The sequence below is a fragment of the Tenrec ecaudatus genome, chromosome 2 (genome assembly GCF_050624435.1).
Source record: "Tenrec ecaudatus isolate mTenEca1 chromosome 2, mTenEca1.hap1, whole genome shotgun sequence".
NCBI classification, from domain to species: Eukaryota; Metazoa; Chordata; class Mammalia; order Afrosoricida; family Tenrecidae; genus Tenrec; species Tenrec ecaudatus.
The window spans coordinates 114,004,511-114,016,926 of NC_134531.1; the positions used below are offsets into that span (position 1 = coordinate 114,004,511).

Sequence of the window (12,416 nt, forward strand, 5' to 3'; positions counted from 1 at the left end):
TAACTGTCTAGAAAAGAATGATGGCAACATATGTACAAATATGCCTGATACAATTAATGTATGGATTGTAATAAGCATTGTAAGAGACTTCAATAAAATGATCCCCCCAAAAAGAATGTGGAGGTACATTAAATCCACTCCCAAAAAAACCCCAAGATGGGGCCTCTATAGAGTCTGGGAAACCCAGAGGGGCGGTTCTAGCCTGTCCTACAGGGTCACAGAAACAGCAACTCAATGGCACTGAGTGAGAGAGAGCCTTCCAAAGTGCATCAGCCTTTCACCATTCCAAACACTCGCGTTCTAAATACACTTCCTACACAGTGAAAAACAATAATGAGCAGTCTAGGAACTGCTATTTGGGTGTGGGAAAGAAACTCTTCAGGCAGGAAATACTTCAAGAAATACTGAAGCCAGTACAAGCAGAGCAGGAAGGAGCTAGTCAAGGAATTGTTGGCAACCTTTAGACGGTGTTGTTTTAACAGCAGATGGCGCCAGGAGCACTTGGGCCCCAACAGACGCTGCCTGTAAAGGCCATTTTCTGAGCAGCTGAAAGGAATGCCCGCATGAATGCAGCTTCCATGGACCATGAGACTGAGCAAACAGATTAATCAAGATGCTGGCTTGATTTTAAAAAACATTCCCATGTTTATTGTCCTGAGATACTCTTTAAGCTCTTTAAGCTTTTACACTGAAACTAAACCTAAGGCCACCTGGTAGCTAAATAACAGATTGACTCACAAATGAACTATCACATGTAAGTGTATTTTCAAAATCACCTACATGATTCCAAGTGGCCAATAATTAAAGATGAAGATGGAAGAGTGCAGGGAAACTAAATGAATAGAAACAACCACCAGAACAGAAATCATCAAGATGCTCACATATTGTAAAGAATGTAACTAATGTCATGTAACAATCTGTGTCGAAATTACTGAATGGGAACCTAAGCTGCTGTGTAAAATATCACCAGAAAAATAGATCAAAAAACCAAAAAGCTGCTGACTTGATTAATATAAAATTCCAATGAGAAAAAGTTATGAAGCAGGATTCTTCTTCCTTCGTTTTTGCTTCCTTTTGTGTTGCTTTGGTAAAATAGTGAATCATAAAGCAGGGAGAGAGTACCGTGGAGACTTCTACCTCATTCCATATTCTACAGATGCGGAGATGGGAATCATTTCCTTGAGAAAGGTGTTATAACACATTAAGCTATCACATCTCTCTAGTATGATTCCAGAATTCAAGAAGGATCCAAACAGAAAACCTTCTTAAGATGATGGTTTAATCTGAGGAAGAAGCTGCCTGGGCAGAATTCTTATGCAAATGTTGCAGGCAGAAGAGGGGGTTAAGAACCAAACTCACTGCCACCATCAAACCCATGCTGAGCCCTGTGGGTTTCCAGACTGCAACTGTTTATGGGAGTGGAATGCCCAGTGGAGGGGCTGCTGCAGGGTGGTATTAACCTGCACACCTGCGAGTCACAGCACCAGGACTCCTCTTACACAAAGAGGAGACGCCCTGAAGACCGGCTTTGGGGATTTCCTAGTCCAACTTCCTCATTTGGGGGCCCAGGGAGAGAAAAGACTGAGAAAAGGAGAGCATCCAGGCCAGACTTCCTCATGACCTGAAGGCAGGGCTTCCCCAAAGTGGCACCCTGATATTTGGTCAGGCACTTATCTACTGTGGGGCTGTCCTGGGGCTGCTGGATGTATCACAGCATCCCTGGCCTCTGCCCAGGAGATGCCAGCAGCAATCTCACCTCCCAGGAGCGCCAATCCACAAGGGCTCCAGACACTGCCAGTGGCCTCAGGGAGGAGAAGACCCAATGGTTCCCAGGTGAGAACCAGTGCCCTGCACCACTGGTGAGCAAATCCTCGGCCTCCCAAGCGGGTACTCTTTTAATGACTCGGGTAAATACTATTGGCTTTCAAGCAAACATCTGAAAACAGGGTGAAGTGACTAATGTATTAAACCATCACATTAATTACAAGGACCTCTGGTGGCACTGGAGATTAGGAATTGGGCTTCTAATCAAAAGGTTGGTGGTTCAAACCCATAAGCTGCTCTGAGGGAGAAAGATGAGGCTCTCTGTTCCCAGAGATCTTCAGTCTCAGAAATCCTATCCAGGGTCACTATGAGGTAGAATCGACTCGATGGCAGTTGGTTTGATGGAGTTAAGTATATGTCAAATGGAGTTTGTAACAAGCTCTTAAAAACGAGTCTCCACGACAAGAACTAACTGCATTTATGCATCTGCTTTGGATTGAATTCTAAGCTTCCGACACCCCACCACCATCCCCTTACTCCCTGCACCCCCGAAAAGTATTAATTTGGCTAGATTATGATTCTCAGTATGGTGCAATTATTCTCTATCTGATGATTTCATGTATTTCTCCTATGTGCTATACACCGTAACCTCTAAGATATTAATGAGACAGGATGCAATCTACCAGGTCAGGTTTTTATCTTGAGTCAACCTCTATAGAAATATAAAAGATTAACCAAGTGAGAGGAGATGGAAGGGATTTTTCACCCCCAAGAAAAAAGGGTCAGAAATTGGAGCCTATTCTTTGGATCTGTTCCTGTTGGTGAGAACCTCCTAAATCTAGGAGGTGGTGGACGGTACGACACAGCAGGGCATCTATAGGATGCTGGGCCCGCCATCCCTCGGATCTGACAGGGAGAAAGCCTTCTGCTACCTCAGTAACTCTGAACGGGATTTCCTAAAATGTGAGCGCATCAGGTTCTGTTCGTGAAAGTCACCGCTTGTGGCGTTTCGATGTTAACTGCATTGAATAACTAAGACAGGATCCAGCTGTACGGGCCGGACATGAGCATAGACAGCCTGTGAATAAAGAGAAGGTTGAAACTATGGAATCTATGAGAATGGGACAGTCTCATTTTTGGTTAGTCAAAGCACAGTAATGGCATGTTTAAAACGCTTCAGGCAAGACCCTCACCTCATTCCTTGAACAAGAATAAAGTCAAGGTGGATCACAGACCTTGAGGTAAAAACCCCAAACTATTAGGGCCATCAATGAGGGAATTGGGAAAAACCTAAGAACTTTGGCGCAGGGAATATACAGGCTATCAGAAATATCAGGAAGGACACAAACACAGAGGAAGCACAAATTGACAAGTGGGATATCCTGAAGATAGAACACCTGTGGACATCAAAAGAATTCACCAACAGAGTAGTAAGAGAGCCCACAGACTGGAAAAACATCTTTAGCAATGTCATATCCAACAAAGGCCTTATTACTAAAATCTACAATACTCTGCTAGCCTACAACAAGAAAAAAACTAACTGCCCACTCAGGAGGTGGGCAAATGACCTGAACAGAAGTTTCACAAGGGTAAAAATCCAAATGGTTAATAAACATATAATAAATATAAACATAGTCATAGGAAGATGCAAATTAAAACAACTATGAGATACCACCTATTGTATATACTCATGTATAAGCCGAGTTTTTCAGCACATTTTTAGTGCAGTTTTTGTGGTGAAATTAGGTGCCTCAGCTGATATTCGGGTCGGCTTATACTCAAGTATATACAGTAAAACCCTCAAAGGTAGCCCAATTCAAAAATCAGAAAGTAACAAATGTTGGAGTGGCTGTGGTGAGACAGGAACTCTCATCCACTGCTGGTGGCCGTGTAGGTACATGAGGCCACTATGGAAATTGATCTGGTGATACCTAAAACAAATGGAAATCAAGCTACCATATATCCAGCCATCCCCTACTGGGGCATATACCCAGAAGAAGTAAGAAACAGACCCAGGCCAGATAACTGCACTCCAATGCTCACTGTGGCTCAGTTCACAATCACGAAGAATTGGAAACAATCTAAATTTCCATCAACTGACGAATGGATAAAAGACTCTGGTATATACAAATAATGCAACCCTAAAGAGCAGGGATGAACCCATAAAGCACATCGTCTCATAGGAAGAGTTGGAGGACATTATGCTAAGCAAAGTTAACCAAGCACAAAAGGACAAGTATGCCATGAGTGCACTGAGGTCAGCTCAAAAGTGCAATGGGCATAGAGGATAGGTGGCGACTTAGTGCATGGATCCTGGGTTGAGGTCCAAGCACGTTGGCAGGGGTCAGACCCTACCCAGGGATGCATATGGCAGCCAAGTAAAAAGGAAGGGAAAAAATGAGGGTGGTGGGGAAAAGGGCACTAATTCACCCAGCAGGGACTATAATGTTTACATCTCCACAGCAAAGGGAGAGAGACCAAACCCCATCCTGGAGCACCAAGCCTTAAGGGCAACATACCAGAATGGAGCAGCGAACTAACAGAGAGGATGACGGGGCCGGACCCAAGCCCAGCTACATTGACTCCTCCCCAGGAGAATGTAATACAGAATATCACTCAAGATATAGCCCATGGATAGTGGTGGGTCTGTCCAGACCACAGGGCGCAAACTGAGAGGGAGGGAGGGAAGAAAGGAGGGAGGGAAATGGGGGAGAGGGAGAGAATGAATATCAATGTCATTATGACCCACCAAGCCCTGGGGATGACATCCCTGCTCAGAGCAGCCAAAACACAGAGAGGACCGTAGGGCTGGCCTCACCATGAGACACACCGTCCCCTCACTGACCCATGGTGCTACAGGGAACAGCACTGGAGACACTCTGCTGGAAGTGTGCCTGGTCTGCCTCATGCACTGTGAGACAAAACGCAAAGGGGGCACAACAAGGCAGCAAGGGGAGCAAAGGAACCAAGTCCCTGAGGAATTCTGAAAACAGACTTCTGATTGAGGAGACAAGGCTTGGCACCCCATCAGACTCAATTGGAAAACACCCATAAGGGTCAGTAGACAGACCTGGAACTATTTATCAGCTTTTTTATTTTCTTCTTTTCTCTTTTGCTCTCTGTCTATATAGGTAAGATAGACAGGATAAACAATCCCAAGGAGAAAACAATGGGACCAGCGATTCCAGGGGGACATGGGGGAGGGGGAGCAGGAAGCCAACAAACTCAGCGACAACGGAACAACAAGAGATCTAAAATTGATGGCGAGGAAGGCGTAGAATGCCAGGTGATGTGCAACGTATCCCAAATTAATCAATGAAAGCCAAATGGAAGGTGAGCATAATAGTGGGACTGGAGAAAGGTAAAAGGAAACAACGAGGAGGCAAAAGCTATTTATAGAGGTGTAGGTGTAGCTATATACATGTATATAACTAAATAGATTAATTTATAATGATAGGGATATAAGTCAATGTACATATATTTATATGCTAAGTATTAAGAGAGCAGACAGATTTTGGGCCTCTACTCAAGGCCTCCCTAAAAACAAGAACATTTTGTTCTAATAACCCGGCACTTTTTGATACTCACCTTCCCAATACTTACGATGAAGACAAAATGGGTGCATAAACAAATGTGGTGAAGAAACTGGATAGTGCCCGGCTATCAAAAGATATAGCACTGAGGTCCTAAAGGCTTGAAATTAAACAAGCAGTCATCTAGCAGGAAAGCAACAAAGCCCACATGGAAGAAGTACACCAGCCTGTGTGATCATAAGCTGTTGATGGGATCGGGTATATCAGGTATCAAAGATCCAAAGCAACCAATTATATCAATATGAGCAAGGGGGGTCAGAGTGGCGACCCAAAGCCCAGCTGTCCACAATTAGGCATCCTCTGACAAAAGAATCACAAGGAAGGGATGGTTCAATCAGAGTGCAGCATAGCACCAATGAAACACACAACGTTTCTCCAGTTCCAGAAGGCACCCCACCACCACCACCACAAACAACCATGACCCAGTTCTACCTTACAAATCCAGCTAGACCAAAGTAAGCACATTGGTATAGATAAGAACTCTTGACACATGAAATCCAGGACAGTTAAACTCCTCAGGTACCGTAGTGGGAGTCGCAATACCGTGAGGGTAAATGGGGGGAGGAAAGGAGAAAGGGGAACCGACCACAAGTTTGGATATATAACAATCCCCCACCAAGGGGGACGATTAACAGAAATGTGGGTGAAGGGAGACAACAGAGAGTGTAAGCTATGAAATAACAATAATAATATAAAATTTATCAAGGACTTATGAGGGTAGGAAGGTGAGGGAGGGAGAGGAAAAAAGAGCTGATACCAAGGGCTCAAATAGAAAGAAAATGTTTTGGAAATGTTGATGGCAACACATGTACACAATTAAATGCTGGGTTGTTATCAGATTTGTAAGAGCTCCCCAATAAAATGATTAATAAATAAAAAATAGTATTTAAAAATTTTAAATGCTTCAGGGAAATCTCTATATAGTAAAATTTCTTACTATCCTCAAATATATTTACTACATGTTGTACCTAAATATAGAATCATCAATTTAAAAAAATAACAACAAAATAGCTTTAAGTTGCTTCATCTAATTATAAGATAACTTGGAGTTAAGGCTTCCTAAACTAGTCCTTCGAAATAGTACTGGATTTCCTCTTAAACCCAGATAAGGCAATCTAGCTTAATACAAAAGAAGAGTTTAACAGGAAACAAAATGATAGATACATTTATATTCCTGCTTATTATACATATTATATATGTATGTGTGTGTGTATCTATATAAAATAAGCAGGACACAAAGTTTCCAAACTTTGTGGCAGGCTCTGATGTCAGGCTTCTAGTAACTGGAGACAATTCCGATGTTACCTGTTTCTCTTTTTCCGGTGTTCTCTATTGGAGTTTTCTGATTCACTGCCACTGCTTGTGTTACATCGTGAGCGGGACCTGAAGACACAGTGAGAAGAACAATAGGAAATAAATCCTTATTTATGACAAATGGAAATTTTCAGATAAATTCATGTTGGTTCCCTGGAATTACTTTTGCAGTAAATGTACTTAAAAAAACAAACCATAGTTTTCTGACCCTTCTCTCAGTCAGATATTTTACTGAATCTACAGCTCAAAGAAATAGTAATCCAAGGAGGGGCCAGCCCCAATCCCAACTATGTGGACACCTGCCCCTCTCCCCAGAAGAATTTATTTTAAAGGATGGCACTGAATCTACAGCTCCAGGAGAGGGGCATATCTGATCGGAGCCCCCGGGAGCAGATGAAGGGGGAGGAGGAGAGACTGGAGCACATCCTGGTCCACCAGGCCTTGAGGACAATGCTCTTAATTAGAGCAGTCAGTCCACAGAGAGGACCACATAGCCAGCCCCACTATGAGACACGACGTCCCTCACTGACCCATAGATCTACGGGGGACAACACTAGAGACAGTGTGGGAATTGCACCCTATCTGATCCCGCCACACCGAGGCAAAACATTAAGGGTATGCAACAGAAAAGCAAGGGAACGGAGCAGCAAGGTCCCCAGGGAATGCCAATGGTGGACTTTGGGGTCAGGGCATGGTGGCCCAACAGACTGGACTGGAAAACACTCCTAAAAGCCAACAAACAGTCCTTGAACTAACTACAAGCTTTTCTTTCTTATTGTGTTTTGTTTTGTTTTTTGTCATTGTTTCGTTGTTGTTTTGTTATATATTGTTGCTTGGTTTTGCTCTGTCTTGTTTTTGTGCATGATATTATCTCTACAGGTCTGTCTAAATAAGATAGGCTGGATGAACAATCTGGAGGAGTAAAAAATGGGAACGACAGTTCCTGGGGGACATGGGAGAGTATTTCCATGAGAGTATTTCCATGACTAACATCAGATTCTCTAAGGTATTTTCAAAGTCAGCAGCATTCATTTATCAATGTTTTAGAAGTATTTTGTGGGGGAGAAACAATGGGACCAACAGTTCCAGGGCCACATGGGAGAGGAGGAGGTGGGGGGAAAGGTATTGGTGTTAACAAACCCAGGGACAAGAGAACAGTGATCCAAATTGGTGGTGAGGAGGGTGTAGGAGGCCTGGGAGGGAGTGATCAAGGGTAATGTAACCAAGAGGAATTACTGAAAACTAAATGAAGACTGAGCATGACAGTGGGACAAGAGGAAAGTCAAAGGAAATAGACAAAAGATCTAGGACGCAACGAGCATTTATACAGGTCTAAAGAAAGGAATGTACATATACAAATATATTTATATATGAGGATGGGAAATAGATCTATGTGCATCTATTTATAGGTTTAGTATTAACGTAGCAGAAGGACATTGGGCCTCCACTCAAGTATTCCCTCAGTGCAAGAATACATTCTTCTATTAAATTGGCATTCTATGATGCTCACCTTCCCGACACAATTGCTAAAGACAAAGTGGGTAAATAAGTATATATGGTGAAGAAAGCTGATGATGCCCGGCTATCAAAAGATATAGTGTCTGGGGTCTTAAAGGCTTAAAGGTAAACAAGCAGCCATCTAGTTTAGAAGCAACAAAGCCCACATGGAAGAAGCACACCAGCCTGTGCGATCATGAGGTGTCAAAGGGATCAGGTATCAGGCATCATCAGAACAAAAAAAAATCTTATCACAGTGAATAAGGGGGGGGAGTGCAGAGTGGAGACCCAAAGTCCATTTGTAGGCCACTGGATATCCCCTTACAGAAGGGTCTCAGGGAGGAGATGAGCCAGTCAGGGTGTGATGTAACAACGATGAAAAATACAACTTTCCTCTAGTTCCTAAATGCTTCCTCCCCATCCACTATCATGATCCCAATTCTACCTTACAAACCTGGCTAGACCAGAGGATGTACACTGGTACAGATAGTAACTGGAAACACAGGGAATCCAGGAAAGATGATCCCTTCAGGACCAGTTGTGAGAGTAGCAATACTGAGAAGGTGGAGGGAGGATGGGGTGGAAACGGGGAACCAATTACAAGGATCTACATATAACCTCCTCCCTGGGGGATGGACAAAAGAAAAGTGGGTGGAGGGAGATGTCAGACAGGGCAAGATATGACAAAATAGTAATTATAAATTATCAACAGTTCATCAGGGAGGAGAGTGGAGAGGGAGGGGGGAAAATGAGGCGCTGCTGCCAGGGGCTTAGGTAGAGAGCAAATTGATGAGGGCAATGAATGTACAAATGTGCTTTACACAATTGATGTATGTATGGATTGTGATAAGAGTTGAATGAGCCCCTAATAAAATGATTCCAAAAAAAAGAGATAGTAATCCAAGGGAAATATGTTAGCAGATGAAGGTAAATGTCTCCATGTTTCCAAAAAAGGACATAAAAGGCAACATCTCTACCAAAATATATCCATACACACTACAGGGAGCACTGAGAAACAGGTGAAACCTAAACATGGATTTTGAAATTAAAGGGAGGAAATAATTAGAACACTCAATGCAGTCACCAAAAAATAACAAGAGTAACAAAACTCAAAGAAATTATTTCCCCCTATTACCTCAATTATGAGTACCAGACTCCTTCACGTAAGGCCAAGGTTAAGTTCCAAAGACCAAGTGTCTACGTGACAAATCAGCAACATGCAAACATGGAGGGTGATCACAACAGATTACAGAAGGGAGGATGACTACATCGTGACACAACTGCCCAAACCCTGAAAAGAATGGCCCAGGTACATTAACACCAACTTAATCTCCACACCTGTGATCACTGTCACTGCTCACAGTACCAGGCTTACACTGCTACCGTACGGAACAGTCCGATAGTAGACACTGCCCTATCGCCGTGACTGTGAGCTCTCTGACAGTGAGATAGTCTGTAGTGAGTGGTAGTCACATGCTAATCTACTAATCCGTTCTCTTTTCCCTACTCCTCCCTGTTCCATTTTTGTTTATTTACCTCCTCCTTTGTTTTAGATCTGAGTCTTCACCACTGTTATGAGCTTTCCTGTGAAAGAAAAAAATGAACGAATAAGTTAAAAATATGTATCAGTCAGCTAAGGAAAATACATGAAGATGGAGTTCCTTCACTTCATGCATATTTGTGTATATTGAGGCATTTACCTAATATTTAGTCACACATCAAGGTCTATAATAGAAGCCAGAAATAGAGTTTAATAAAAATGGACAAAAATCACTGAATTTAAGAAAGCAGCAATCTAGTGGAGGCTGTAATTAGTCTATAAATAACAAGGCACAATAATCTGGTAAATCCCGATCGTCCAGAAACGGCATCATCTGCAGGACTTAGGTTTGCAATATGTCTTAAAGCCAAACTGGACCATCATTTAACCATCATTCCCTCATTTCCATTATTATTATTATGTGATTTTTAAAAGGTAATGCTCTACTAAGTGGCTCCATTTTAAAAGAAGCTCCCTCAAAGGGTTGTTTTAAGGACACGATGAATGCACATATGTGTAGGATAGATCTGGGAACATCGGTAGCACTCCGACATGTACTATTATTGTTTATTCGACCATGATTTCAGCCTTTTTTTGATGCTTTGACCTTTCTACTTTCTCTACTGTGTTTTTCTTCCATCTCTTTACCTAGTTTAGATTTTCGAGCCCTTCAATTCAATAGCATGCATGCCAGTACTCAAAACTTCCCCAACACAATGTTTTTTATTCCTTTTTTTTTTTCAAACTCCCAAGCATGGGTGGTAAATCCAAGTGTTTAGACTCTCTCAAGGACTGTCTAAAAAAACTGGCTGAGTTATATGATAAAGAGGTACACAAGGGTGTATAAGTACCCTCACCAGGGCCGGCCCCAATCCCAACTATGTGGACAGTTCCCCCTCCCCACAGAAGAATTTATTTCAGAGGACAGCACTGAAGCTACAGCTCAGAAAGAGGGGCATGTCTGTTCAGAGCACACAAGAGCAAATGAAGGGGAAGGAAGAGAGAGTGAGGCACATCCTGGCCCACAGAACCTTGAGGATGATATCCTAGCTCAAAGCAGCCAATGCACAGAGAGGACCAGATGGCTGGCCCCACTACGAGACACGTCATTCCTCACTGACCATGCCCCTACGGGAGACAACACTGGAGATCCAGTGTGGGAATTGTGCCCTATCTGACCTCACCACACTAAGGCAAAACACTAAAGGTGTGCAACAGAACAGCAAGGGGAACAGAGCAAGGAACTCCTGAGGGAGTACCAAAAATAAGACTTTGGGGCCAGGGTGTGGCACCCCATCAGATTCAAACGGAAAACACTCCTAAAGGTCAACAAATAGACCTTGAACTATTTACAGGTTTTTCAGTTTTTTGTCACTGTTTTTTGTTGTTTGTTTTCTTTTGTTCTTTGTTTTGCTGCCTTGTTTTGTGGATATTATTATCTCTGCAGGTCTAACTAGGTAAGAAAGGCTGGATAAACAATCTGGAGGAGAAAACAAAGGGACCTACAGTTCTGGTGGTGGGGAGGGGGGACATGGGCGAGGAAGGGGGAGGAAAGGAAGTGGGTGTAACAAACGCAGGGACAAGGGAACAACTGATCCAAAATCGATGGTGATGAGGGTGTAGGAGGCCTGGTAGGGCTTGATCAGGGGAAATATAACTGAGAGGAATCACTGAAACACAAATGAAGGCTGAGCATGATAGTGGGACAAGAGGAAAGTAAAAGGAAACAGAGTAAAGAACTAGGAGACAAAGGGCATGTTCAGAGGTCTAAATACAGGCATGTGCATATGTAAATATATTTATATATGACGATGGAGAAATAGATCTATGTGCATATATTTATAGGTTTAGTATTAAGGTAGCAGATGGACATTGGGTCTCCACTCAAGTACTCCCTCAATGCAAGTACATTTTGTTCTACTAAACTGGCATTCCATGATGCTCACCTTCCCAACTATCGCTGAAGACAAAGTGGGTGCATAAGCAAATGTGGTGAAGAAAGCTGATGGTGCCAAGCTATCAAAAGATATAGCTTCTGGGGTCTTAAAGGCTTGAAGATAAACAAGCGACCATCTAGCTGAGGAAGTAACAAAGCCCACATGGAAGAAGGACACCAGCCTGTGTGAACATGAGGTGTCAACAGGATCAGGTATCAGGCTTCAAAGAACAAAAAAAAATCATATCATTTTGAATGAGGAGGAGTGTGGAGTGGAGACCGAAAACCCATCTTTAGGCAACTGGACATCCCTTACAGAAGGGTCGTAGGGAGGAGAACCGCCAGGCAGGGTGCAGGATAGCAATGATGAAACATGCAACTTTTCCTCTAGTTCTTTAATACTTCCCGCCCTCCATTGTCATGATCCCAATTCTACCTTACAAATCTGGTTAGACCATAGGATATACACTGGTACAGATAAGAGCACAAAACACAGGGAATCCAGGAAAGATAAACCCCTCAGGACCAATAATGAGTAGCAATCCAGAAAGGGAAGGGGAAGGAGGTGTAAAAAGGGTGAATCAATCACAAGGATCTACATATGCCCCCCTCCCTGGGGGATGGACAATAAGAAAGTGGGTGAAGGGACACATCAGACAGTGTAAGACATGACAAAATAATAATAATTTATAAATTATCAAAGGTTCATGAGGGAGGGAGGGGAGAGGGGAGGGGAAAATGTAGAGCTGATACCAAGGGCTCAAATAGAAAG

At 43.0% G+C, this 12,416-nt stretch overlaps 1 protein-coding gene across 2 annotated transcripts in view; it reads right to left on the reverse strand.

The window, feature by feature from the left end:
- The window catches only part of EPB41L4A (erythrocyte membrane protein band 4.1 like 4A), a 273,865-nt gene that overhangs the window by 35,181 nt on the left and 226,268 nt on the right, over positions 1–12,416 (reverse strand). Inside the window, exons 16-17 of one of the 2 annotated variants that reach the window (XM_075541380.1) lie at positions 9,705–9,752; positions 6,663–6,740 (exon numbers count right to left, since the gene is read on the reverse strand). In XM_075541380.1, coding sequence (XP_075397495.1) covers positions 6,663–6,740; positions 9,705–9,752 — 126 coding nt within the window. The remainder of the gene's footprint in view (positions 1–6,662; positions 6,741–9,704; positions 9,753–12,416) is intronic. The other variant, XM_075541381.1, reaches the window with a different exon arrangement.